General features: G+C 34.7%; 1 protein-coding gene across 2 annotated transcripts in view; it reads right to left on the bottom strand.

Moving 5' to 3' along the window:
- Positions 1-25,185, bottom strand: part of LOC111043922 (cholecystokinin receptor) — a 119,402-nt gene that overhangs the window by 59,027 nt on the left and 35,190 nt on the right. For both annotated transcript variants that reach the window (XM_022328996.2, XM_039423451.1), the window contains exon 2: positions 15,789-16,046. In XM_022328996.2, coding sequence (XP_022184688.2) covers positions 15,789-16,044 — 256 coding nt within the window. In that variant the 5' untranslated portion in view covers positions 16,045-16,046. The remainder of the gene's footprint in view (positions 1-15,788; positions 16,047-25,185) is intronic.

Below are 25,185 nucleotides of genomic sequence, written 5' to 3'. Positions count from 1 at the left end.
TTTATTCACACTTCAAAAATCAAACATATCATCAACTACAAATAGATATACTATGAATTCGATTTAGAATGATACTATGTTTGCCACAATATTTGTTAATATACTATGTATCACTAACAGCATCTAGTTACTATTTTGGACTTTCTGAAGTGAACATGTTTTCTGAAAAAAAGAGAAATGAACGAAAATAAGTTTCTCTTGTTGAATTTTTCTTCTCGTATGATCAGCTGGATGATCCCACGCACATGCACTCGTTCACTCTCTTCCATTACGACGGATACCGTCGTAATGATTCTCCTCGATACGACAGACGACAAAATTTCCAGCTGTTTTTCCAAGGACGTATTTATCCTTTTAATGTCCTTTAGTGAGCTATCCATGAGTTGAGACCTAGTGCAATCGAATCTTCATATCATAAACCGGAACCTACTTTGTTCCAAATTTGGTGAAAATCGTTAGAGCCGTTTTCGAGATCCATTGAACATAAATATATACTCATATAACCATATAACCACAAAACCAGTCAGATTACCAGATAACCTAACAAAGTAGGTTTAAGATAAGAAAATTCGTTTGCACTAGGTCTCAACCCTGGGATAACTCGCTGAAGGACATTGAAAGGATAAATACGTCCTTGGAAAACCAGCTGGAAATATTGTCGTCTGTCGATACCGTAATGGAAGTGAGTAAGCGAGTGCATGTGTGGGATATTCATCAGCTGATCTCACGAGAAGAATTATTCAGTAAAAAAACTTATTTTCGTTTATTTCTCTTTTTTAGAAAAAATGTTTACTTCAGAAAGTCCAAAATAGTAACTAGATGCTGTTAGTGTAGAATAGTACATAGTATATTAACACATATTGTGGCAAACATAGTATATAATTCTAAATCGAATTCATAGTATATCTATTTGTAGTTGATGATATGTTTGATTTTTGAAGTGTGAATAAAATGCTATTTTGATGAGTGATAGTAGCTTAACCTAGATTTTGATTTGGTCTATAAATTTGAAAAGGGACAGTTTTGAGCATAAGCCTGTTGTGCCTCCTCATATAACAGTAAAAATAATTGTACGACTGAGAAAATGAATAAATAAATATAAACTATAAATTCAATTTTTTGTTACAAATTTTCTATGCTTCTATAATCCAGAGAGAAGCTCGGTCCCCCGATATTATGTGATGATGCATGATAATATACATAAAGTAATAAATGAAATGTTCCATATGTTCATTTATACATAAGTATAGTATGTGTATCCTATTATTTCAAGCGAGAAATATCTGTATATCTATATCTGTATATTTTTATATCTGGTTATTTATGTTCAACTGATCTCGGAAACGGCTCTAACGATTTTCACGAAATTTGGAACATAGTAGGTTCATGATATAAAAATTCTATTGCACTAGTTTTCCTTGGAAAAACTCGCTGAACGACATTAAAAGGATAATTCATCCTTGGCTGAAACAGCTGAGACTTTCGTCGTCTGTGGATAGTAAAAACTGAGTGAGTGATTCTGTGGAAAATCAAAATATCGCATCCCCGAAATTCATAAGCTGACGTATAGCCAGCTGTAAAATATAAACACGATCATTTTAGAGAATTGTGTACTGTTTATCAATAAATAAAAATAACGAGCAAAGCTCGGTGCTCCGATATTATGTATTTATGAGGACAAGTATTCAAGCACCTGGGAATAGTGAAATGGAGAATATAAACTATGGACTGTGTGCACCATTACTTCTCTGACTTGACGGTCAAACTTATATCTGTATATAAGCAGGTTGAGATCTTGAGTCTGTTGATTTTCGTAGAGTTTTTGTGGAGGTCTGCAGGAATTCAGCAGTTGCTCAGTGTGTATAGAATGTAATTACTTTCTATACTAACTGCAGTTACCTCTCGAGCTCCACCAAGCAAATGAGAATAATGTATGCTTCTTTATACAGCCCAATTAACGTTCTATCAAGTGAGAGGACCATTCCACACGTTTCACTGTAGCAGAATTAAAACGTGCTTTATTTGCCGTTAAAAGGCCGTGACTCAGCTTAACAAAACGGTGTTGAGAAGTTATGTTTCCACTTTCCATTAAATGCTCAAACTCACATCTCGAAAAATTGCTATCTCTGAGAGAATTATATTCTCATGGGTTCATGGATTTCATTCATGAAAAAGTAAACTCTCGTTCTTAACTCTCAATAAAACTCTAATTTAAAATCGAAACAATTAGGACATTATATTAAGAAATCCCCATATTATAAAATCGATTTTCAGAACAGACAGAACATGAATATCTGAGAGCAATTAATAGGCCTATTAAATAGAATCACTTATTGAGGAATAATGAATCAAATTCCAATCATCCACCAATTGAATATTATTACAATAAAACTTGAAATTTTTCCTCAATAACTGACTCCAATTATTCATAAGACAGTCTACATACAATAATTATTCATCCAATCAGAATCTAATAAATCTACGTTACTTATTTTATAGAATCGTAAATTTTAAACACTAAAATAGATATTAAAAATGTTATTGATTTTATGCAGAATAATAAGTGTTTCAAGTGAAACATTATCCCATAGTTGAAATAGGATCAAAGTATGGCTTCCTGATATGATTCAAGCGGAGAAGCATGTTCATGTCAGCTATACATTAACATCAAAACGGGAATTGATTGAACAAAGGAAAATACTTTGTCAATTAGGAATAAAGTGGAATGAAAGAGAATGTAGGCCGATCTGAGCTTGTTGACTGTATAAGAAACTTTGAATATTAAAGTCATGACTGAAAACAATGTTCAATCAATTCATATCAATTCAATTAGGCGGTAGTTGAACTGCTTGAGTCCTCCCTTTCTGAAGGCAGAACAGGAATTTCTGAGAGAGCCGTTTCTATTAAATATAAATCAAAGCAGTCCCATTTCCAATTTGTCGTTCCACTTCAAAGTTCAATAGAAAAGTTAAACAAACAATTATCAACAAGCGATATCATATCAATGCGAGCCGCTTGCACTCTGGGACAATGCATTATTAAAACGCAAGTTAGCAATTCAAATTAATTCCTTGATACCCTGAACCAGTAAAGGATTCTTGAGTCGTTGAAGCAATTAAAGTCATTGAGTAATTGAAGCAAATAGAAGGATGGAGAAAGAACTTCGTTCAACCTTTAAGAAGCTGATTCAATGAATGAACGATTTTGAATCATTGGAAGCTCTTTTATTATTCTCCATCTGTCTATGAAGTTTTATCTCTGTAGAGATAATATGAGCTTACTTCTAATAATTTTATACAGTATTTTCTTGCCAATGATGGACCAGCAATCTACAAGACCCAACGAAACCAAATGAAATTGATTTTCTATTTCCACAAAACGATATACAACATACAGCTTGAAATAATTCACAATTACTAAAGACAGTGGAAAAAAAATATTACTACAGTCTGTGTAAAATAAGTTGAGACTTGGCCCTCCATCCGAAGAAATTACAGGGTTGCCAAATCGTGTGAAATTGCATCTTTTTCAAATTTCCAATTCAACGGCAGAATTGGTTGTAAAATATCATCCCCGATATCATAGTAGTGCTAAAGAAGTTTCAAGGCTGAAGGATTGAAAGGAAATTCAACTTCTATGATAAAATTGGTAACATCGCGAAGATTTTTCTTATCACTTTGTTTGAATATCATTTCTCTCAGAATCATGGGGGTAATGCGGAATAATTTTATATAAAATAAACGATGAGAATGTCTCCTTTCTATTGATGTCTGGATCATTTCTATCTGACACATAGTTATTTTTTAATGAATGATTATGTTCGTCAATGTCGAGCAGAAAACATGAAATTTTCGATATGCTAAAACTTTTTTGTTTCAAAAGATGATTAGGTGGTGAAAGCGAGAAAGATTCTCAGAAATAATTGAAATTATTTTTCCAATTGTCAAACGTACTCGGAAGAATGTATTTTGGCCTCTCAGGAGTTTCAAAGTCAAGTATAACGGCTGAATGGTGTGCCACCATATGCTATCAATAGCTGGGATCAACAAAATCAAAATACAAACGATTGAAAAATTTAGCAACTGCAAACCACATGATTATAAATAGTGAAAGTGACAACCTCGCCTCGAATAATCCATTCACATGGGGTACTTTTCAATTAATAAAAACAATATAAAAATTTTGAACTATTTTAAAGTTTTTTTAAATAATAAAGGATACTTCAAGACTTTTATATTCTTTTTTATTAATTCAGTTAATGCTATCTTGTAAATTGCCAGCCTTTATGCAATTTGGTACACAATGCATACCATGCTGCCGCTCTTTTAACTTTAAATTTTCTTGGAGACCAAAATACGATCTTCCGACTACTTTTGACAATTGAAAAAATAATTTAAATTATTTCAGAGAAACTTTCTCGCTTTCACCACCCACTTATCTTTCGAAACAAAAACGTTTCCAGAATGTCAAAAATTTCATGTTTTCTGCTCGATATTGTCAAACATAATAATTAATTGAAAAATAACTATAGGTTGGATAAAAATGATCCAGACACCAATAGAAAGGAGACATTCCCCCCGTTAATTTGACATAAAATAACTACGCATTACGACGCCCCATGATTCTGAGAGAAGTGATATTCAATAGGAAAACAAATCGTCACGATGTTTCTAATTTTATCATAGAAGTTCAATTTCCTTTTAATTCTTCAACCGTGAAACTTTTTTAGCACTACTAGGATATCGGGGATGATATTCTACATCCGATTCTGACGTCGAATTGAAAATTTGAGAAAGTTGCAATTTTACACGAATTAATAACCTTGTAATTTCTTCGGATGGAGGACCAAGTCTCAACTTATTTTACACAGACTATAGAGACCCCCTAGATTGAAGAACTCGCTGACTGTGAACTGCTGTATTGATCTCTGAGATCCGCAACTTGTAAAAAATTATACAGACTTGGTGAGAATTATTATGGAAACAGCTGAATTTATCTTTTACAAGTATGATATTACAGTAGTAGGTTCCATGGGAATCCTATTCCAATTGAAAAAATACTTTCTGTCGCTTCAAAACTTTTGTCCGCCATCTTAGATCCCTCGTATGGATCATTTCGAATCCAGCTTAATTTTTAATTCAACTTACATGTATGTTACATGGTCTGACAGGCAGACAGACGTTAACGGAAGCGATTTAATATAGAACTTATAAATTAATGTGTGTATTATTCAGCTAAAATCATGTGTCGGCGCATAACGTCTGTCTGTCTGACAGTCTGTGTGACAACTGCCAAACAATAGCATCAGCTTCTTTAAATGAATAGAAAAATTACAAAAATAGCATGCAAATAATTTCAGCTGACTGATAAATAATAAATCAAAACATTTTTTTTCTCATGCACTTTTAATTTTATTTTTATATCCTGTAAAAGGACGAAGGAGTGAGTCAATCTTGTTGTCCAATGAACTTGACCTGTAAAAAGGTTCGATGAATTCGTGTTAAAAATTTGAGGCTGATTGATCAATTATTTCTAAAGTTCTTGTCGAACATAATACAAACCGACAGAAAACGACTTTGGGTTCTAGTAAGTCAAAAGAGAGAAGTTCGCTAACGCTCGTTCAAATACAGAGTTGTGCAATGTAGTATGGAGGATTTGGGATAGCTGTTAGCCAATTTTCCTGGAAAAAACTTTTCTATTTTTCATTTTGATAGCTTTATAGTATACAAATCGAAAAAATATCACCAGTAGAAAGTTCTTATTTAGCTTTTGCACAGCCTCAAGAAGATAGATTGTCGATGAAGAAATGATGATGTAATATTAGCTTTGTTCTTAGTAGAACCTATAGCACACTTATTCCAAGAGAGCAATCGTATCCTATGTATTATTTTTAATACTGTCATACTTGTAGAAAGACAAAAAAAAAATTTGCATGACATTGATTGGTCTTGAATTCATAACTTCTCATGACATTTTTATGGGCCAGTGATATCCCAATGTGTGAAGTGATAAAATGTTTTCAGCAGGATGGAGTGAATAAATGCATTTCGGTATTTCTAAAAACGTTTTCTCCTACAGCTCTGTTGATAATGGCTCACAGCAATAATTTTCAACTGATGTGAATGGAATCACAGAATTCAGTTGATAAAATATTGCTGTGGAATCGATGAAAGTAATAGAATTTCTATCGAATCTCTCCCATTCCAGTTTTGTGAGGGTGTTACTGCTGAAACATTACTTATATAATACTAGTGCTTAAGGGATTCAAAAGCTTAACAGTTTTCAGCATATATCAGGCTATGTGGATATATCAAACTGCATTATTTTTCAACGTGCCTCTGAGAATAAAAGGCCGTAGACCCTCCAATGGGATATTTTTGATGTGTGGAATCATGGCTATGGTGGAATGGGTTCACAAGTGCCTCAGCTTAGCAGAAGATCACATGGTGAAAGCGGAAATAAGATCATTGTTGAGAGCAGAAGCCATAATATTCCGATATAGTAATAAGCCATATAATGCTTCCGATCAGGCCTATTAGAGTTACAGCAAGCGGAATAGGAAGGTTATTGAAATTTGATTACTTTTCCACTCGATGTGATTGTGTTCAGGGTTCAACTTTGAGCAATAATATTATCAAGAAACATTCTCTCAAAAATAATGTTTGACCGAGCGAAGTCGACGGTTTTGCATTTCTCTCTATGTTTATATGTTTATATTTATGTTGCGCATTTACAGCGAAATGCAGCAATAGATTTTCATCAAATTTGAAATGTTCCTTTTTGAATTTCGCGTCGACGTATACATACGGTTTTTTTAAATTTTGCATTCTAAGGATAATACAAAAGGAAAAAGGAGTCTCCTTTGGACGCCAATATTACCGTAAAAATAAGACTTTAGAATATCATTCATCATAAATCAGCTGTCTAGTGGACTATAATATTACCCGTTCAAAAACATCGAACATCTTGAAAATGTATCTTTCCATCAACGTTAGTAGACAGGTTGTCTACCAACTTTGTCTTTCCATAAGCTGAGGCCTAGTTTGGAGTTTGGAGTTATTGATAGAAGACATTATTTTTTTCACATTTTTCTTTTTTAATCTGATGATTAAAATTGCAACAAATATTATTGAAAAAAAATTGATTTCTCAAATCATGAAAAGTGAGAAATGAAGTTTGTAGGAAATCAGCATTATGGTAGTTTATTTTGTTAATTTCAACAAACCGATTTTTCGCCAACACGACAACACAGAATGTTCTCTGATGGGTTGATTGGATTGGCGTATCGACGGCAGCCAGACCTGATAACAGCGCTCACACTCACATTCCGGGACGACATGTCACGGTACGATAGGACAGAAAGCTCTATATTTATGTAGGATTTTTTCTAGACATTTTTAATTGATAAATTATATTTATTAATTTTTGAGAAAACATAACAACAGGTCAATGTAACTTACTGAGCGCGAGGTCTACTGTTCACAGAGCTACTAGTATGACTTCTTGAATAGATATAAAATGAAGACAAATATGATATCATGCCATGAATGAACTACATTAGCCAACACTAGCCATAATATGAATTAATTTCGATATTTACCGACACACCATCATCTACCAACACACGAAAATCAATGTACCTAGCATACAGGTATTCTAGGTAACTTGATATAAATATCCTTGAAGTGATTCGAATGAGCATGTTCACATCCAACAACTGATAGAACACGAATACAGAACGGCAATCACAATGCATATTACTAAGCATCTAATTTCGAATGATATAATATAACTTAATAACTTTTCTGACTAGTGTCAATTCATTGGTATGAGTCAGAACTATTCTGTGAACACGAATATAATATGCATAATTCCTCGAATGAGAAATGTAAACTCTGGTCTTGAGTATTTATATCTAAACTTTGAGGAGATATAAAGTTATAAAATGAATCAATTTACCATGCAATATGGCGGAGAACTTATTCCTGTAAATTGTAAACAGCGCTGAATATAGTCGAGAGTTGGATGAAGTTTTCAATGAGATTACTGGCACTGAATTAACCCTTAGAGCTGACACAGCTGTGTGATTTATTGCTTGAATAATTTCCGCCGTTTCAGGAGCAGGCCTACCAATGAGAGGCTCAAGTCCTTGAAACAACTCACCAACAGGCCGCACTCAATTTTCATCGAACAATACAATTCACACCAACTTGAAAGACATTTTTATCTCTCTTAATGATGTATTGTTTTTCTCTCTCTCTCCATTAATTTAAGTTTTCAAATTTACCACTTAGGCATAATTCACTAGATTTTTCTCTTCAACATTCTTTATTAACGGTCAAATTTCGATGGGAAGATACCCTTAGTTACCATTTAGGTAGGTTGGAGAAGTTCTTCTTGATTTCATGTATAACATTACCACGTTCCCATTTAAAAAATGAAGTTGGATTCAAAATGAAGCAGGATTCACATGACGGATCCAAGATAGCGGACCCGAGTTTTGAAGCGACAGAAAAGTAGTTTTTTTCATTCGAATAAAATCCCCATGGAACCTACTGTCAAATTATCCTTGTAAAAGAAATATTTAGCTGTTTCCATAATTTTCACCAACTCTGTATAATTACAAGTTGTGGTTATCAGAGATCAATACAACTGATCATGAGCGAGTTTTTCAACCCAGGGGGTCACTGGTTATATAATAGATTATAGAAGAGCGGGTTTCCGTCTCCTTAATATAGTAACAGATTGAAGTCTCCAGATCCAATATTTTCAAGTTTACCAAGTACACACTTATCATGATAATAAAGCTAATAATCCGACCTTCCATTTCAATCAATGACACCGATACAACTTTTTTACAACAATTTGGCTTCTTGTCTCTATGAGCAATGATAAGAGGCATTAAGTCTAATGAGAGCCTCACTAATAATGCCTATGTCTTGATCAACAAGTGCTTTATCTACTATATCTTCAGAGTAGAGATTGAAGAGGATTGGTGACAGTATACATCCTTGACGAACCCCTCTCTGTATTTCAATTTCTTCCGATGTTACATTCTCTACTCGTACTGCTGCTTTTTGACTATAGTAGAGGTTGGAAATAATTCTTATGTCTCTGTGGTCTATTCTCCTCTTTATTAGGGTTTCCATGAGTTGGTCATGCCTAACTCTATCAAAAGCTTTGTGGTAGTCTATGAAGCATATGTGTAGGTCTTGATTCATATCCAGACATCTTTGTGATAAGACATTGAGTGCAAACAGAGCTTCCCTTGTTCCTAGTCCTTTACGGAATCCAAACTGCGTATTGCTGATGCATTCATCCAATTTCTTGTATATTCTATTATGGATAACCTTCAACATGATTTTTAATATGTGACACATAAGGCTTATGGTTCGGTAGTCATTGCAATGCTTGGCACTCTTCTTTTTTGGAAGGGCTACAAAAGTTGATAACAACCATTCTTTTGGTATCCTTCCTGTCCTATATACTTCGTTCATTAGTTCTAACAGGATATGAATCTGATCCTCCTCTATCAATTTGAGGATTTCTACTGGCAGTTGGTCGGGACCTGATGCCTTTCTGGGTTTCATTGTGTTAATTGCATATACCACTTCATCTTTAATTATGTCAGGGCCCAACTCTCCTTCCATATTTTCAAGATCAATTTGTTTTCTCTCGTCTTTGAAGAGTTGTGCAACGTAGCTTTTCCATATTTCTAGCTTTTGTTCTATTTCTGCCACTATTTTCCCCTTGTTATCATATAATATATTGAGTTGCTTCTGTTTACCAGTACCAGTGAGCTCCTTAACTTTTTTGTGTATGTTGAAACTATCGTGCTTTGCTTGTAACTCCTCAATTTCCTCACACTTTTGTTTGTAATACTCCTCCTTTGCTTCTCTAATCTTTGCACGGAGTATTCGCTGTGTGTCTTTATACACACAACATTCTTTATTAACGGTCAAATTTCGATGGGAAGATAACCCTTAGTTACCATTCAGGTAGGTTGGAGAAGTTCTTCTTGATTTCATGTATAACATTACCACGTTCCCATTTCAAAAATGAAGTTGGATTCAAAATGAAGCAGGATTCATATGACGGATCCAAGATAGCGGACCCGAGTTTTGAAGCGACAGAAAAGTAGTTTTTTTCATTCGAATAGAATCACCATGAAACCTACTGTCAAATTATCATTGTAAAAGAAATATTTAGCTGTTTCCATAATTTTCACCAACTCTGTATAATTACAAGTTGTGGTTATCAGAGATCAATACAACTGATCATGAGCGAGTTTTTCAACCCAGGGGGTCACTGGTTATATAATAGATTATAGAAGAGCGGGTTTCCGTCTCCTTAATATAGTAACAGATTGAAGTCTCCAGATCCAATATTTTCAAGTTTACCCAAGTACACACTTATCATGATAATAAAGCTAATAATCCGACCTTCCATTTCAATCAATGACACCGATACAACTTTTTACAACAATTTGGCTTCTTGTCTCTATGAGCAATGATAAGAGGCATTAAGTCTAATGAGAGCCTCACTAATAACGCCTCTCATATGCATCACAAGCCTCTCATACCGTACGTAAGATGACGACGAGGCAGCTATGTGGTTATCACTCGTACGCCCACGACCCGTCTGCAGATGCTTCCGAGTATGATGATGAATACTTGATAAGTGGAGCAATCATACACCGCGTCATCTGATTTGGTCGAGTGGTCGAGTGACGCTTGTATTGTAGACTTTATTTGGCGCTAGAGAAACGCGAGACCTTTATGGACTTATTGTTTGTTAACAAATGCCTGACCAGCGTCGTCAACTTGGATGGAAAGGGAGCATATTCCAAATTAATATTACGATGAGAGTTCGGATGCAAATATTGATCCAAACACGAGGGCCTTTTTTCATCAAAAAATACGGCACATTTCTCACAATACTATCTATGTATGTGTATTTTTCCGGGAATAAGATAAAGCATCTTTCTCTTCTCCCTTCCATTCTCTCTTATTATCCATGAACATTCATATCACGTTCATTTTAGTCGAAATTTCGTTCTTGGAACACTGTTAAGGACATTCATATTAGTGAGGATCATATTTGACAGCTTATTTGGGTCAGTGGTTGCAAGAAGGAAGATGCGCATGCAATAAATGGCTTTCACCTCCCAAGCGCCTTTGTGACCACCACCATCCACAAACATACAAGTGCATGTAAAACTTGTAGCTTTGCTGTTTCCCCTGCATTCGACACTTGACCTATTATTATTCGCTCTTGAATGTTAGAGCTTGTTCACATGACAGCGATTTACGCTCGGCTGTCACTCGATTGGCAAATCGCTCGGTTTGCCAGCCTCGTACACATGACAGCGATTCATGAACGGTTTGCGCTCGGTTATGATAAATAATTACTACAACGTCCATGTACTCAATCTTTATCACTATATTACTCTAATATTAGTATTACCGCTTCTTAGATTATTCATATTACTATGTGTAGAATATTACCCGTTCAAAAACATCGAACATCTTGAAAATGTATCTTTCCATCAACGTTAGTAGACAGGTTGTCTACCAACTTTGTCTTTCCATAAGCTGAGGCCTAGTTTGGAGTTTGGAGTTATTGATAGAAGACATTTTTCTTTTTTAATCTGATGATTAAAATTGCAACAAATATTATTGAAAAAAAATTGATTTCTCAAATCATGAAAAGTGAGAAATGAAGTTTGTAGGAAATCAGCATTATGGTAGTTTATTTTGTTAATTTCAACAAACCGATTTTTCGCCAACACGACAACACAGAATGTTCTCTGATGGGTTGATTGGATTGGCGTATCGACGGCAGCCAGACCTGATAACAGCGCTCACACTCACATTCCGGGACGACATGTCACGGTACGATAGGACAGAAAGCTCTATATTTATGTAGGATTTTTTCTAGACATTTTAATTGATAAATTATATTTATTAATTTTTGAGAAAACATAACAACAGGTCAATGTAACTTACTGAGCGCGAGGTCTACTGTTCACAGAGCTACTAGTATGACTTCTTGAATAGATATAAAATGAAGACAAATATGATATCATGCCATGAATGAACTACATTAGCCAACACTAGCCATAATATGAATTAATTTCGATATTTACCGACACACCATCATCTACCAACACACGAAAATCAATGTACCTAGCATACAGGTATTCTAGGTAACTTGATATAAATATCCTTGAAGTGATTCGAATGAGCATGTTCACATCCAACAACTGATAGAACACGAATACAGAACGGCAATCACAATGCATATTACTAAGCATCTAATTTCGAATGATATAATATAACTTAATAACTTTTCTGACTAGTGTCAATTCATTGGTATGAGTCAGAACTATTCTGTGAACACGAATATAATATGCATAATTCCTCGAATGAGAAATGTAAACTCTGGTCTTGAGTATTTATATCTAAACTTTGAGGAGATATAAAGTTATAAAATGAATCAATTTACCATGCAATATGGCGGAGAACTTATTCCTGTAAATTGTAAACAGCGCTGAATATAGTCGAGAGTTGGATGAAGTTTTCAATGAGATTACTGGCACTGAATTAACCCTTAGAGCTGACACAGCTGTGTGATTTATTGCTTGAATAATTTCCGCCGTTTCAGGAGCAGGCCTACCAATGAGAGGCTCAAGTCCTTGAAACAACTCACCAACAGGCCGCACTCAATTTTCATCGAACAATACAATTCACACCAACTTGAAAGACATTTTTATCTCTCTTAATGATGTATTGTTTTTCTCTCTCTCTCCATTAATTTAAGTTTTCAAATTTACCACTTAGGCATAATTCACTAGATTTTTCTCTTCAACATTCTTTATTAACGGTCAAATTTCGATGGGAAGATACCCTTAGTTACCATTTAGGTAGGTTGGAGAAGTTCTTCTTGATTTCATGTATAACATTACCACGTTCCCATTTAAAAAATGAAGTTGGATTCAAAATGAAGCAGGATTCACATGACGGATCCAAGATAGCGGACCCGAGTTTTGAAGCGACAGAAAAGTAGTTTTTTTCATTCGAATAAAATCCCCATGGAACCTACTGTCAAATTATCCTTGTAAAAGAAATATTTAGCTGTTTCCATAATTTTCACCAACTCTGTATAATTACAAGTTGTGGTTATCAGAGATCAATACAACTGATCATGAGCGAGTTTTTCAACCCAGGGGGTCACTGGTTATATAATAGATTATAGAAGAGCGGGTTTCCGTCTCCTTAATATAGTAACAGATTGAAGTCTCTAGATTTAATAAGATATACTTTGATCAATTAGCAAAAATAATAATTAACAAATTAATATTCAAACATGAGATCTCAGGGATTCATATGAGTTCGGGCTGTGCGTGGAAGTAAGCTTCCTACATATATCAAATAAATTTATAAAATTCTCTTATGAACTATGTGATATCACTCAACACGTTGTGACTTTTTCTTTAATTTAAGTTAATTTTAATAGCGCTTTTAATTAATTCCCCCACTGTACGTAGAAAGGCCTTAAAACGAGCTCGTTTGATTTATCACTCACATTAATGAAGTTCTTGATGGTCTCGTGGATTGAATTAATTATTTCCAATAATTAATTAGGCCGGTCTCTTTCGTCACTGCTGGGCTAACGCGTGGTCCAGATTTCTCTTAGATTTCTTTCTAAATTAAAGATATATTTATGGGGAATAATTACAATTACGAACTCTTCAACAACACTGAGTTCACAGATAATTTAACACTAATTACAAATATTTTACATTTAAAAAGGGGTTGGCTTGGTAATTTTTGAAATTTAAAGGAAGAAAGAACCCCAAACTCTATGTGCATCCTCTCAGGTCAAGATCTTAAGCCAGAAGAAAGTGGTTTTCAGAAAAATTTTATCTCTTCCTTGAACAATTTGTAAGCTTCTTTCTGATTGGCCTTCAATTTAATAAATTCAATACAATTGGTCGCCTCAGAATCAGGGCTTCTTCAACTTTATAATAGAAAAAATTAAATAAAAAGCTTTTATACAAATATATGGAGTGTTTATCTTAAATTAATTTCATAAATAAATCACAATATACAATGTTAATAAACAATATACATTTAGTTTTTTATATGAGTTTTGTATACTCTGGATTTTCGTGCTTTTTAGATTATAATAAATATTTATACAGCAATAATAGTTGTCCGTATTTCTATACATCAACCTTCCTTAGTATACCTAAGGCTGTTTTTCGCTGTGAACTGCTGCTCTCTGAAAAAATGTATGTTATCTCCTGCCATTCTGCCAAGCAGACCTTTTCAGAACTCTATTCCTGTTATTCGAGCACTTCATGTGCCAAATGCACTTTCTTTTCGCCACTTCATTGATAAACAATTCAGTGTCAAAGGATTCTAGGCCTACTTCCATATTTCTACGATGAACTACTTGAAACTGGACTGAACCAGATACTACTATAAACTATGATCCTCTACAAACTAACTTGAACTTGACTTACCAACTAACTGAGCTGAAAATTGTAATAGAATAAATTTTAATTGAACTGAAATTGTTATAGAATGTGCACTATGTGAACTGTTCTGCTCGAAACCGCTCGGTTGACTGAAGACATTGTGTAGCCTACGCTCTAATGCCTGCTCTAGTATATTGAACCGCCCGGCAACCGAGCGACAACCGAGCGGTTGGACTGGAGACTACAACCGCCGCGATTCGCCGGCGACTACTAAAACCGAGCGTTGCATGTGTACGGCACCATGTGTTTCACTATACCTGGCAACCGCTCGGTTGGTCAATCGCGAGACTATCGAGCGTAAATCGCTGTCATGTGAACAGGCTCTTACGTACTCACAACTGACTATTCAACGCTCAGCGTTTACCGTACTTCGATCCTATAACAGATGGATTCCATAAACATTTTCCTAGAAGGTTCCCCTATACAATTTTAATGGATATGAATGCAATGAAGGCTAAAAATATACCTTGCAAGGGAAGGAAAACGTTTCGACGAACCCGAGTGATTCCCATTAAATTATAAAATCTTTGAATATTTGACATACAGGTTATTATAAATGATACTTTCGTACGTAATCAATTTTTCCAACTCTGATTATCAAAATGACAAAATTATAAAGATACTCACTATAAATTTAAGTTTTGAATTCCGTTTGAAAATGAGTAAGTGCTTCTTCCAAAATATTCATACCACGTTGCTCAGCCGTGTTTGAGAATATGGAATCAATAAATTTGTAATAAGGAATCAAAATAGCATTATCGTTTAAGAAAATTTACAAGGGGATCTAGCTTCTAGCTTGAACATGAATTCTACGGCTTATTATATTTTTCAGAACGTGAAAGTTACATTCGTTATTGGGAATTATTGCTTAAGTAAAAAAACATACTTGAATAAAATTGGATAACCTTCATAATGATTAGTTCATTGTATAAATAAAATATATTGTATTCCTCAATACCCAGACCTAATATTTTCTCTCTGCTCAGATCTCATTGAATCCTGCTCTTCATATCAAGCAAAGGTAGAAGCAAAATCTCCATTTACGTGGAGTAATATTGAACAGAGACTGTATCCGAATTGAATTGAAATTTCCAACCTACATGTTCGTGCATTCGTGTAGTTCATGTATGTATATCCAGAGTGATTAGATAACTCTGGTTACACTAGAAATTCTTATTTATAAGTTCATACTTTGTTAATTTTATAAATCGTCAAAATATCTAATGAGTAGAAAAATTGTAACCTTGTAGGAATGGGATGAGGCGACACATCAGGTCACCGAACACAAAGTCCCTGAGAATATTTCCAACCAGAGTGAATGGCATACAAACAACCCCCAGAAGTAGATCGGAAACAGCCAAATTGAGCAGAAAAAGGTTGGTTATCGTTCTCATGCTCTGGTTACGAACAAGAGTCAGAATAACAAGAGCATTGCCAGCCACTGCCAGCAGAAAGATTCCGGCATAAAGAGGGATCTGCACGTTCCACGAGCCACTCATTCCTGCAACACAAATCACAAATACAAATAAAATCAAATATGGAAGAGAAAAAATTTTTCTCTAACACGAAGAGTTATTACAATACTCTTGTCACTGCAGAATGATAATTATAACAGTAATATTAATCATTATCATAATAATTACTTGTCATATCACAAGTTTTCATCTTTTGAGTGTCCATCTTTGTTGAATGTTTTCAGAATAAACAAGAATATGTTTTTAAAATATGGACAGCCGGAGGGAAGTGTAAATAAGAGCGTAGATAAGTGGAAATAAGAGCGAGCAGGAGTGACAGTTGTTGATGATGGTTGACGCTGATGGACATTTTCGCATCACATCGGCCAAAAGAGTACAGCAAACAAACCTTTCATGGAGGCGATTGCAATAATAAACTGAAAGAGGAAAAGACTAGAAATTGTAACTGCTAACATTGCACATTACATTACGAGTATTGTTAGCTTTAGAAATTACACGGTCAAATAATTTGATATTGTATACAAAAATGAGTTTTAAATTGCAGTATGTATCCCAAATGAATGCTGTATACTAGCGAAAAGAATAAGAAGCATCACATGTATTCCGCAATTCCCGAACCTTCCCAAAAGCATACAACAATAACTATTTATGACGATAATAATATCATATAGAGTGATCACAAGTCCATTCGCAATAAAACACTCAATCAAAAAAAAAATTCTTTCAGAATGGAAACCTAGTGTTTGATAAAAAATTTCCCTATACATCATTTGATCACTTAAATCAGAATTTTATGTTCTATTAATTTGATGGGAAGCAATACTTTTTTGGAAAGCAATACTTTCCTTACCTATGGTAATAGGGCAAGGAAAGTAAAAATTGGATATTCAACCCTAGCCGATATTTACATTCAACCTCAATGTAAAACCTAATAAAAAATCATCTACCAGCTTATTATAATCTGCCTTAATAATTATTTTATCTCTCCAAGTAGAATTACATTCTTCAATGTACCTTTGACAGTGAACAATTTCTTTTTTTGCAATACTTATATTTCTATTATGTATATTTTTCCATTCGATTATTTATCGTAATGTCGTTGAGTGCAATTGATCTATAGAGACCTAGCACATCATAAAAAATCAATCAATAATGCAGACAATTTCCTTCCAAATATGTTTTCCAAAGAATTAAAAAGAACTTCCCTTATTTGGCCAACCCCCAACCTAATCGTCAACCAATTCCCAATAAAGAAGTCGTTTCAAAAAAAATGAATAGCAGAAAGAATTTGCCGGATATCTCAAAAACGAGTTTCACTTATCAATACTAACACTTTTTCCACTCATGAATTCCACCCCAATTTTCATATCATAAATCGATAAATTCTTCAACAACTATATACCGCTTTACGTCTGCTGAAAAAAATCAAGAAGCATAGGAATATAGGAAAAATCAAAAAGCTTTTATCTGGTGTGCATGATATTGTATAAATGCTTATTTATATACTGACTGCGGAGAGACTTTTTGATCACTCTGTATATTATTACTATTGCAATGACGTGTAATAATTGATTCAAACCAATACTCCACAAGCTATGAACCAATACTCATTTCACGTGAGTACTATCTCACTTATTCAACGTAAAACAAAAATGTGAAATACGTTACTGTGCGCTAATACTTGGGAAATAGAAATGTTGTTTATTGGCGAGCCAGTGTAGTCTATAATCCGTACAAAATTACTTTTGACTTGGAGGGACATGCGCAACAGAGAAAGGTGGGGATACAGCGGCTCGATGTTGCAGTTCTGAACCGGCCAACGTTCTCTAATTTCCAATAAGTGTTCAGCTTCCTCTCTGGAAGCATTCAGTCGACTGAATCTATTCGACAAATTGACAACCGCGCTTCTACCTATGACCATTCATCACTGTAATTGGCTGATGTCCCTCCATTTATCTGCCCCGCATATTCCTCCAAGTCAAAAGTAATAAAGTAATTTTGTACAGGATATAGTACTGTAGAAGTCTAAAGTAGGCTATTGTTCAAAGTCACAACTCGAATATGCTATCATTAGGTCTCTCTATGCTTAATATGCTCAATTCGTCCCATTAACCAACCCCAAATCTAAATATTTGGGCACCAGTAGCAAGAGAAAATGATTACTGTTTCAAAATATCATTGGTCTTAAATAAAAAGCGAATCAAATGACATTGATAAATCTTAGATAGGAAGTACAAGATACAAAGAACTAGAACTTCATACAAGTGGAGTTCTGGAAGTGATTTATTATTATATTTGATAGGTCATCAATTTACTTCTTAATGGTAAGTTTTGCAATTCAATGCAATATTATTTTGCTTTCCTACAATTGTTAACGCGTAGATAAATCAGCTTCAGATTGGATGAATTGCTTTCATTACTATTTTTCATGCCTTTGTGGATTCATGACGGAGAAGCTGCAATGGAATCATAATTATGTTGTTTTTAGTGAGAGGGAAAAGTCCATTAGAGATGTAAGTCCCCTATTGCTTCCAAGTTTTCCCACATAGAAGACTGATGAGCTGATGAGATCTTCTTTGACTAGTCACTTCTCAAATAACTAACGACTCCGCTTTATTCTATTATCACCTATCATTATTATTGTGAGTTTCACTTTTTAATGATTTCAAGTTCAATTGCAGTAATTTAAGGGAAGTGTCTCCTAGACAATCAGCATTACTCATCTATACTGCACTTATTAGTTTTGTTGTACCTGTTCCGGTACCTACCCATCTTTTCCTCAGTCTACCTATATCTGTTCATCCCATTGGTCTGTAATATTGTTTTTTCTTTTGTTTTTTTATTCTTGACGTTAATATAGTATAAATTGTATATGTATTACATATATGTGGTACAGTGGATTGAACTGTACAAATTTTATCAAGTCAACAAAGAAAAATGTTATGCTATACTAATCTATTCTGGAAAACTGCTATGATGTAGTGATTGTTTCCTATGTAACAGGGTCTCTTAAAGCCAATCTCGCATAATATTATCCTAGCTTGATATTCATCAGACGTTTTATAATTCCATTGATTTCTTGATACTTAAATTTTCGGGTGCTTGATAAACTTGAAGGTTCTCATGATACTGCCTTCAAAAACTGATACATATTGTCCAATCAAAGTTACTAATACAGGGTGGGTGAAGAGTCTAAGAACGGCTTAATATCTCATACACAAAGGTAATTTTACGATGGGTGTGATTGGGGATCCTACTCAAATTGGAAAAACTACTTTACAATGACTTAAAAAATCTGGTCCGCCATATTGAATGCAACCTCATTTTTTTAAATAGGAAGGTGGTCATGCGATACATGATTTCGATACGGAATTTCAAGAAAAAATGAATGGCGGAAACCGCATATCAATATCTCAAACCGGTTTGAAGTTATTCACATTATTAATCAATACTATTCAAAGCAGAAAGGAGAGAAAAAAGTCTGAGAACGGCTTAGTATCTCATAAAAAGAAGTGATTCCAAGGTGGGTGTGATTGGGGATGTTACTCAAATTAGAAATACTACTTTACTATGACTTTAAAAAATCTGGTCCACCATCTTGAATCCGCCATTTTGAATGCAACTTTACTTTTTGAAATAGGAAGGTGGTCATGCAATACATGATTTCGATACGGAATTTCAAGAAAAAATGAATGGCGAAAACCGCATATCGATATCTCGAACCGTTCATTTATTTATTTAATTATTTATGGAGACAACAGGTTACCCCTAATGTGTCTCCTCCACAAATACAACAGTACAAGATTATTATACAATGAGCAATGTAACTTACAACTGCAATATTGTTAAAAGAAAAAAACTATAGAAATACAAGAGAAGGAGAAAAATATATGTATACAAGAAAATTATCATAAAACGGAATATAGAAATGTAAAGATTCTAAAATTGAAATAAAAATGTTACAAAGAATGGTTAAAACTAACAAATGAATGTCACAGTACTGATACCTGCCAATGAAGCAACAAAATGAGTAAGAAGTACACAGTGCAATAGATACACACCTATATACAGCAACAAATAATCGACAACACGACTGAGCAAGGACATCTCACAATAGACTGTTTAATATTCTATAAAATTTTCCACGAGAGAACCAGAAGATGTCCAGTTGCCCAGAGAAACAGTTGAAAAGTCTTTGAATTCTGTTGACCGGAGAATTATAGTGACTCACAGTTCTGGAACAGGGCACAAAAAAAGAGAAAGTGGAGCGACGTGATATGGTAGATATATTAATATTGACATATGAAAACAAATATGGGGAATCTATTTTATTATTTAATAAGCTAAGAAGGAAAATTAAAGGCTTAACATCTCGTTTGTTTCTAATGATTTCAATTGGAAAATATTTCTCAGAGTGTCAGAGGGAAAGCCAAACAGACAATCGAAATTGAATTTCCTGAAGTACATGTACCTTAAAAATTTATTTTGTAAACGCTCCAAAAGTAGTACTTGATCATTACAATGAGGGTTCCAAATTTCAGACGCATACTCAAGAACACTTCTGACAAGAGATCATACAGAAATATTATGGGTGAGACATCATTTAAAGGTGAACATGTTCTCAGGATAAACCTCATCTGCTGATTGGCTCTACTACACAAAAGATCTATGTGTTTATTGAATGTAAAATCAGAGCTGTAAATCACACCCAGGTCCTTGAAAGATTCTACCTCCTCCAACGGTATACCATCAATACTATAGATGCATCTGTGTGAAGCTACCTGCCGGGAAAATGATAAAGTTTTGCATTTAGCTATATTTATTCTAAGGCCATTATTCATACACCATACACTTAGTTCATCAACATCCATTTGAAGGCTAAGGCAGTCATCGAGGCTCAAAATCGCTTTGTACAACTTCACATCATCTGCATATATCAGACAGGATGAGCCATCAAAGACAGCAGGGAGATCGTTAATGAATGGAAGAAAGAGAAGTGGTCCAAGGTTAGAACCCTGAGGCACCCCAGATGTACAGTTGAAAGTTCTAGACTTGTAATTATGTACTTTAACATACTGCACTCTTGAATGCAAATAGCTCTCAACAAGATTTGCCAGGCTTGTACAGAAACCAATCGACTTTAGTTCTTTAACTAATATTCTGCGATTGATTGAATCGAATGCCTTTGAGAGATCCGTATAAACAACATCAACCCCCCACCGTCAAGAATTCTGGATACCTCATTGCTGAACTCCATTAGATTGGTCACCGTAGAACGGCCTGACAGAAATCCATGTTGCTCGTCCGCGATGACTCCCTTCACCTGCCTGTATATAACTGCATGCAAAATTCTTTCAAAAACTTTGGAAAAGCAATTTAAAATTTATATGGGCCTATAATTACTTATACCAGTTCTTTTACCTGACTTGATAGATGGAAATTGGCCAGTCCTAATCGATAAATTGAAAATGAATTGCAATGGACTAAGGAGTACCTATGCACAACCCTTCACAATAAAAGTAGGTATCAAGTCAGGGCCCTCAGAACAGCTAGATCTAAGGCTATTAATAGCAGACAGGATCTAGTCAGAGGAGACAGAATCAATACCAACACCTAATCCCAAGCTCCCAGACATCTCCAGCTCATTCTCATGCATATCAGGGGCGGCGTGTGTATCAACCTCATAAACTGACTCAAAATACTTCGCGAACCCATCTACAACCGCAGACCCGCAGTAGGACTTCCCATTCAGCGACATCGTCGACTCCACAAACGACGTTTTTCTTTTGGAATTTACATAATTCCAAAAGTTTTTTATAATTCCATTTAAGCCTGACTGAATCGATGTCAAATAGTTTTCATGAGACTCATATATTCTAGCCTTCAAGGATGTTCGTAAACTTCTGAAAAGGTTATCATGATAAGAGGGCACTCTTCATTTTCGTACACATCTATTCTTAATCTTCAAATCATAAATTATATCAGTAGTAAATCAAGGAGGGTATTTATTATTTCTTTTCTTCAATACGATCCTTGGAATACACTCATTCAAATATTTGTAGAGTAGACTATTGAACTCGTCCACTGCAGAGCCGACATCAGTACAGCCAAACACAGAGTCCCAACAACAGTCTCGCAGCTTACAATAAAGTTGAAAGTAATCCCCTTTAGTATAATTATACCGGGATTCAACTGGATCACCCGGAGATTTATTTGCCTCCGGAACAGAATAAGAAGCATCAACACACAATGCCGGGTGATGGCCGTCTTCAGGAAGCAAGGGATCATCGCTTTGAAAGACTTTGACAGGAAAGTTACAAAGGACCAGATCCAAAGTCCTACCCAGTTCGTTTCTTACCGGATTTAGAGAAATAAGATCGTAGAATGACATAAAATTGTGAAGCATTCTTGCCTTAATTATTGTCCCCACAGAAAGATCATAGTCATTGGAGCAGATTTCAGGCAGATTTAAGTCTCCGATAACCAAGAAATTACCGTTGATTAGGCCATTGAGTGATTCAAGGTGGTCACAATAATTGAGAAAGACATTTGTTGAAATTTTCGGCGATAAATAAACAGCATTAATGAAGAAGTGAGTGGAAATGGATCTTATTGTAATTCCGACGGAATCATAATAATTATTATTAATGTCGCTTATTGTGAGCTCCTCACAGAGCTCATATTGCAACGATCTCTGAACGGCGACAAGTACTCCTCCTCCCCTCCGAAGACCATCACCACTACCCCTATCACTTCGATAAACAGCATATCGTTCATCAAATATTTCAGAACTTTTTATGCCATCATGTAACCATGTTTCAGTCAAAATTATCAAATCATAGTTGCTGCATAATAACGATGCGTACAGACTTGAAGTTTCAGTACGAAGTCCTCTAACATTCTGATAATGAATGGATAAATTAGAATTCAATGACATGAGATACAAGAATAAAAATTAATGAGAATAAATATAAAACCTAAACAAGAAAAAGAGAATAGAAATTTGAAGTTGAAAAAGAAAAAAGTATAAACCCAATACAAATTATTAATAAATTTATGCTATACCTCAAAAAGATTACACACTACTCCGCACTTTAATCAATCTGTGAAATTGAATGGCTGCTAACAGAAGCCATATCATTCATCACCATTCAATACAAGAACTAAAGACTGCGAAAAGGCCAAGAGCATTATCACCCAAACGCAAAGCACCAATGGAGGAGCGAGAAATCTAGATTAACTCAATATATAAAGAATAAAATGATTACTAGTCAAACAAACAAACAGACAAACTAGTCGACTCAATAATATTATCAATCGATACTTTCAAAACGACTAGGTACCCTACTGCAAACTGTTGCTGTAAATTATCTACGGTTAACATGGGAGAATACAAAGCAGAAGCGGTAACAAAAACTCGATAAGATAGCTTGGTACCTAGTTGGAGATGCACACGGCACTAGAGAAATATGAAAACGAAGAATGATTGAAAGGGAAACCAAGAATGAATGCTTTAAAAGGAAACCGATAATTTAAGGGAAGGACATATTTAGAAGATGTTCACATTATTAATCAATACCACTCATGTATTTCATTTCTGATTTGCATGGTACTGATTGATAATGTGAATATCTTCTGAACTGTTTGAGTTATCGATGTGCGGTTTTCGCCATTCATTTTTTCTTGAAATTCCATATCGAAATCATGTATCGCATGACCACCTTCCTATTTAAAAAAGGAAAGTTGCATTCAAAATGGCGGACCAGATTTTTAAAGTCATTGTAAAGTAGATTTTTCAATTTGAGTAGGATCTCCAATCACACCCACCGTCAAATTACCTTTGTGTATGAGATATTAAGCCGTTCTCGGACTTTTCACCCACTCTGTATATCGAGTAACATATAGCTCGAATATGATAAATCTTGCTTCATTCTACTTGAATCTGTAGTGTCCTATCTATTCATTTCTCCCATATTTCTTAGCTCATCATTCATCGTTTGTCTTTTGTTTTCAGTCTCCACATATTGGCATATCTGCTACAAACATTTCGAAGAAAATCCTTCATGGGACATTCATTTATTCAATCATTTCAATATAGCTCAAATATAAACTCTATTCAACTAGATAGGCTAATTCTTATCCAGTTTTTCCCGACATTATCAAAGCAGAAGATTACTTAGTATGGAAACACATTAATGAGAGGTCTGGATTAGTTGAGCAATGAATATTAGACATTTGCCAATCTCTTCAGAGACTGGTAAATCTGATTGGTTGGTGTAGAGTCTCTCGGAAAAATTCGACAATTACAGATAATATATCATCAATGAATTAGTGAATAATGACATTACCTTTAATGTCATAATATGAGACTTCATATCATGTATTACGTTTACGCAGAAGTTAACTCATTATATAATATTCAAAATAGTATTGATTTATATTCTTAGTTTAGTATTGAGGATGATTATCACTAGACTAGTTTGAGTACTTCATTTTCAGATACTATTTAGTAGAAAAGTACGATTTTTACCCTCGAACGTGTTCACAAAAAACTAATGGCTTATTTTTGAACACTTTGTAGTCAGAAGATACTGCTTGAATGGACAGAAGGAAGTGCCTGTACCAGTTCAAAAGAGCAGGCAGGCCTCTTACTAGCCTATGAAGCACGTGGACTCTATTTCCGAGAAAGAAGAGAAGAATTCGGAGAATGTCCCATTTTCAGCAATTTCGTAGAATGCTATTATTAATCGGTACCAGGGAAGAAAGCGTTTTCTCAGTGGGTTTTGGGGTCGAGGCCTATTTGGATTTAATGTTTTGCATTTCTCATGATCATTAGGAGACTCTCACTCCATCACTCCAGCATAGGCCTGAATCATGAATTCTGAATACTCGAATAGATTCCATACAATTTTCATTTCCATCCCAGCTCTGTTTTCGTTCCAAATTATTTTAATTCGACTCTTGGGAAAAGAATAGCTCCAAGATTATGGATATCGTTTAGGAAATCTTCAAGAATTTTCGTGTATCAAATGTTATATATTTACTGGAATAAATGATAGTTTGTCTCCTGGCAAGAAAGAGAAGTGTTCAACGTATAAATCCTATTGTGCTATCGTCACACAATACCATTATTCTGTTCTGTGATGATAAGAATGTTCTTATAAG

This window comes from Nilaparvata lugens, chromosome 3 (assembly GCF_014356525.2).
Source record: "Nilaparvata lugens isolate BPH chromosome 3, ASM1435652v1, whole genome shotgun sequence".
In the NCBI taxonomy this organism is placed as follows: domain Eukaryota; kingdom Metazoa; phylum Arthropoda; class Insecta; order Hemiptera; family Delphacidae; genus Nilaparvata; species Nilaparvata lugens.
The sequence above is the reverse complement of the archived record's forward strand: the minus strand, read 5'-3'. Positions and strand labels throughout refer to the sequence as shown.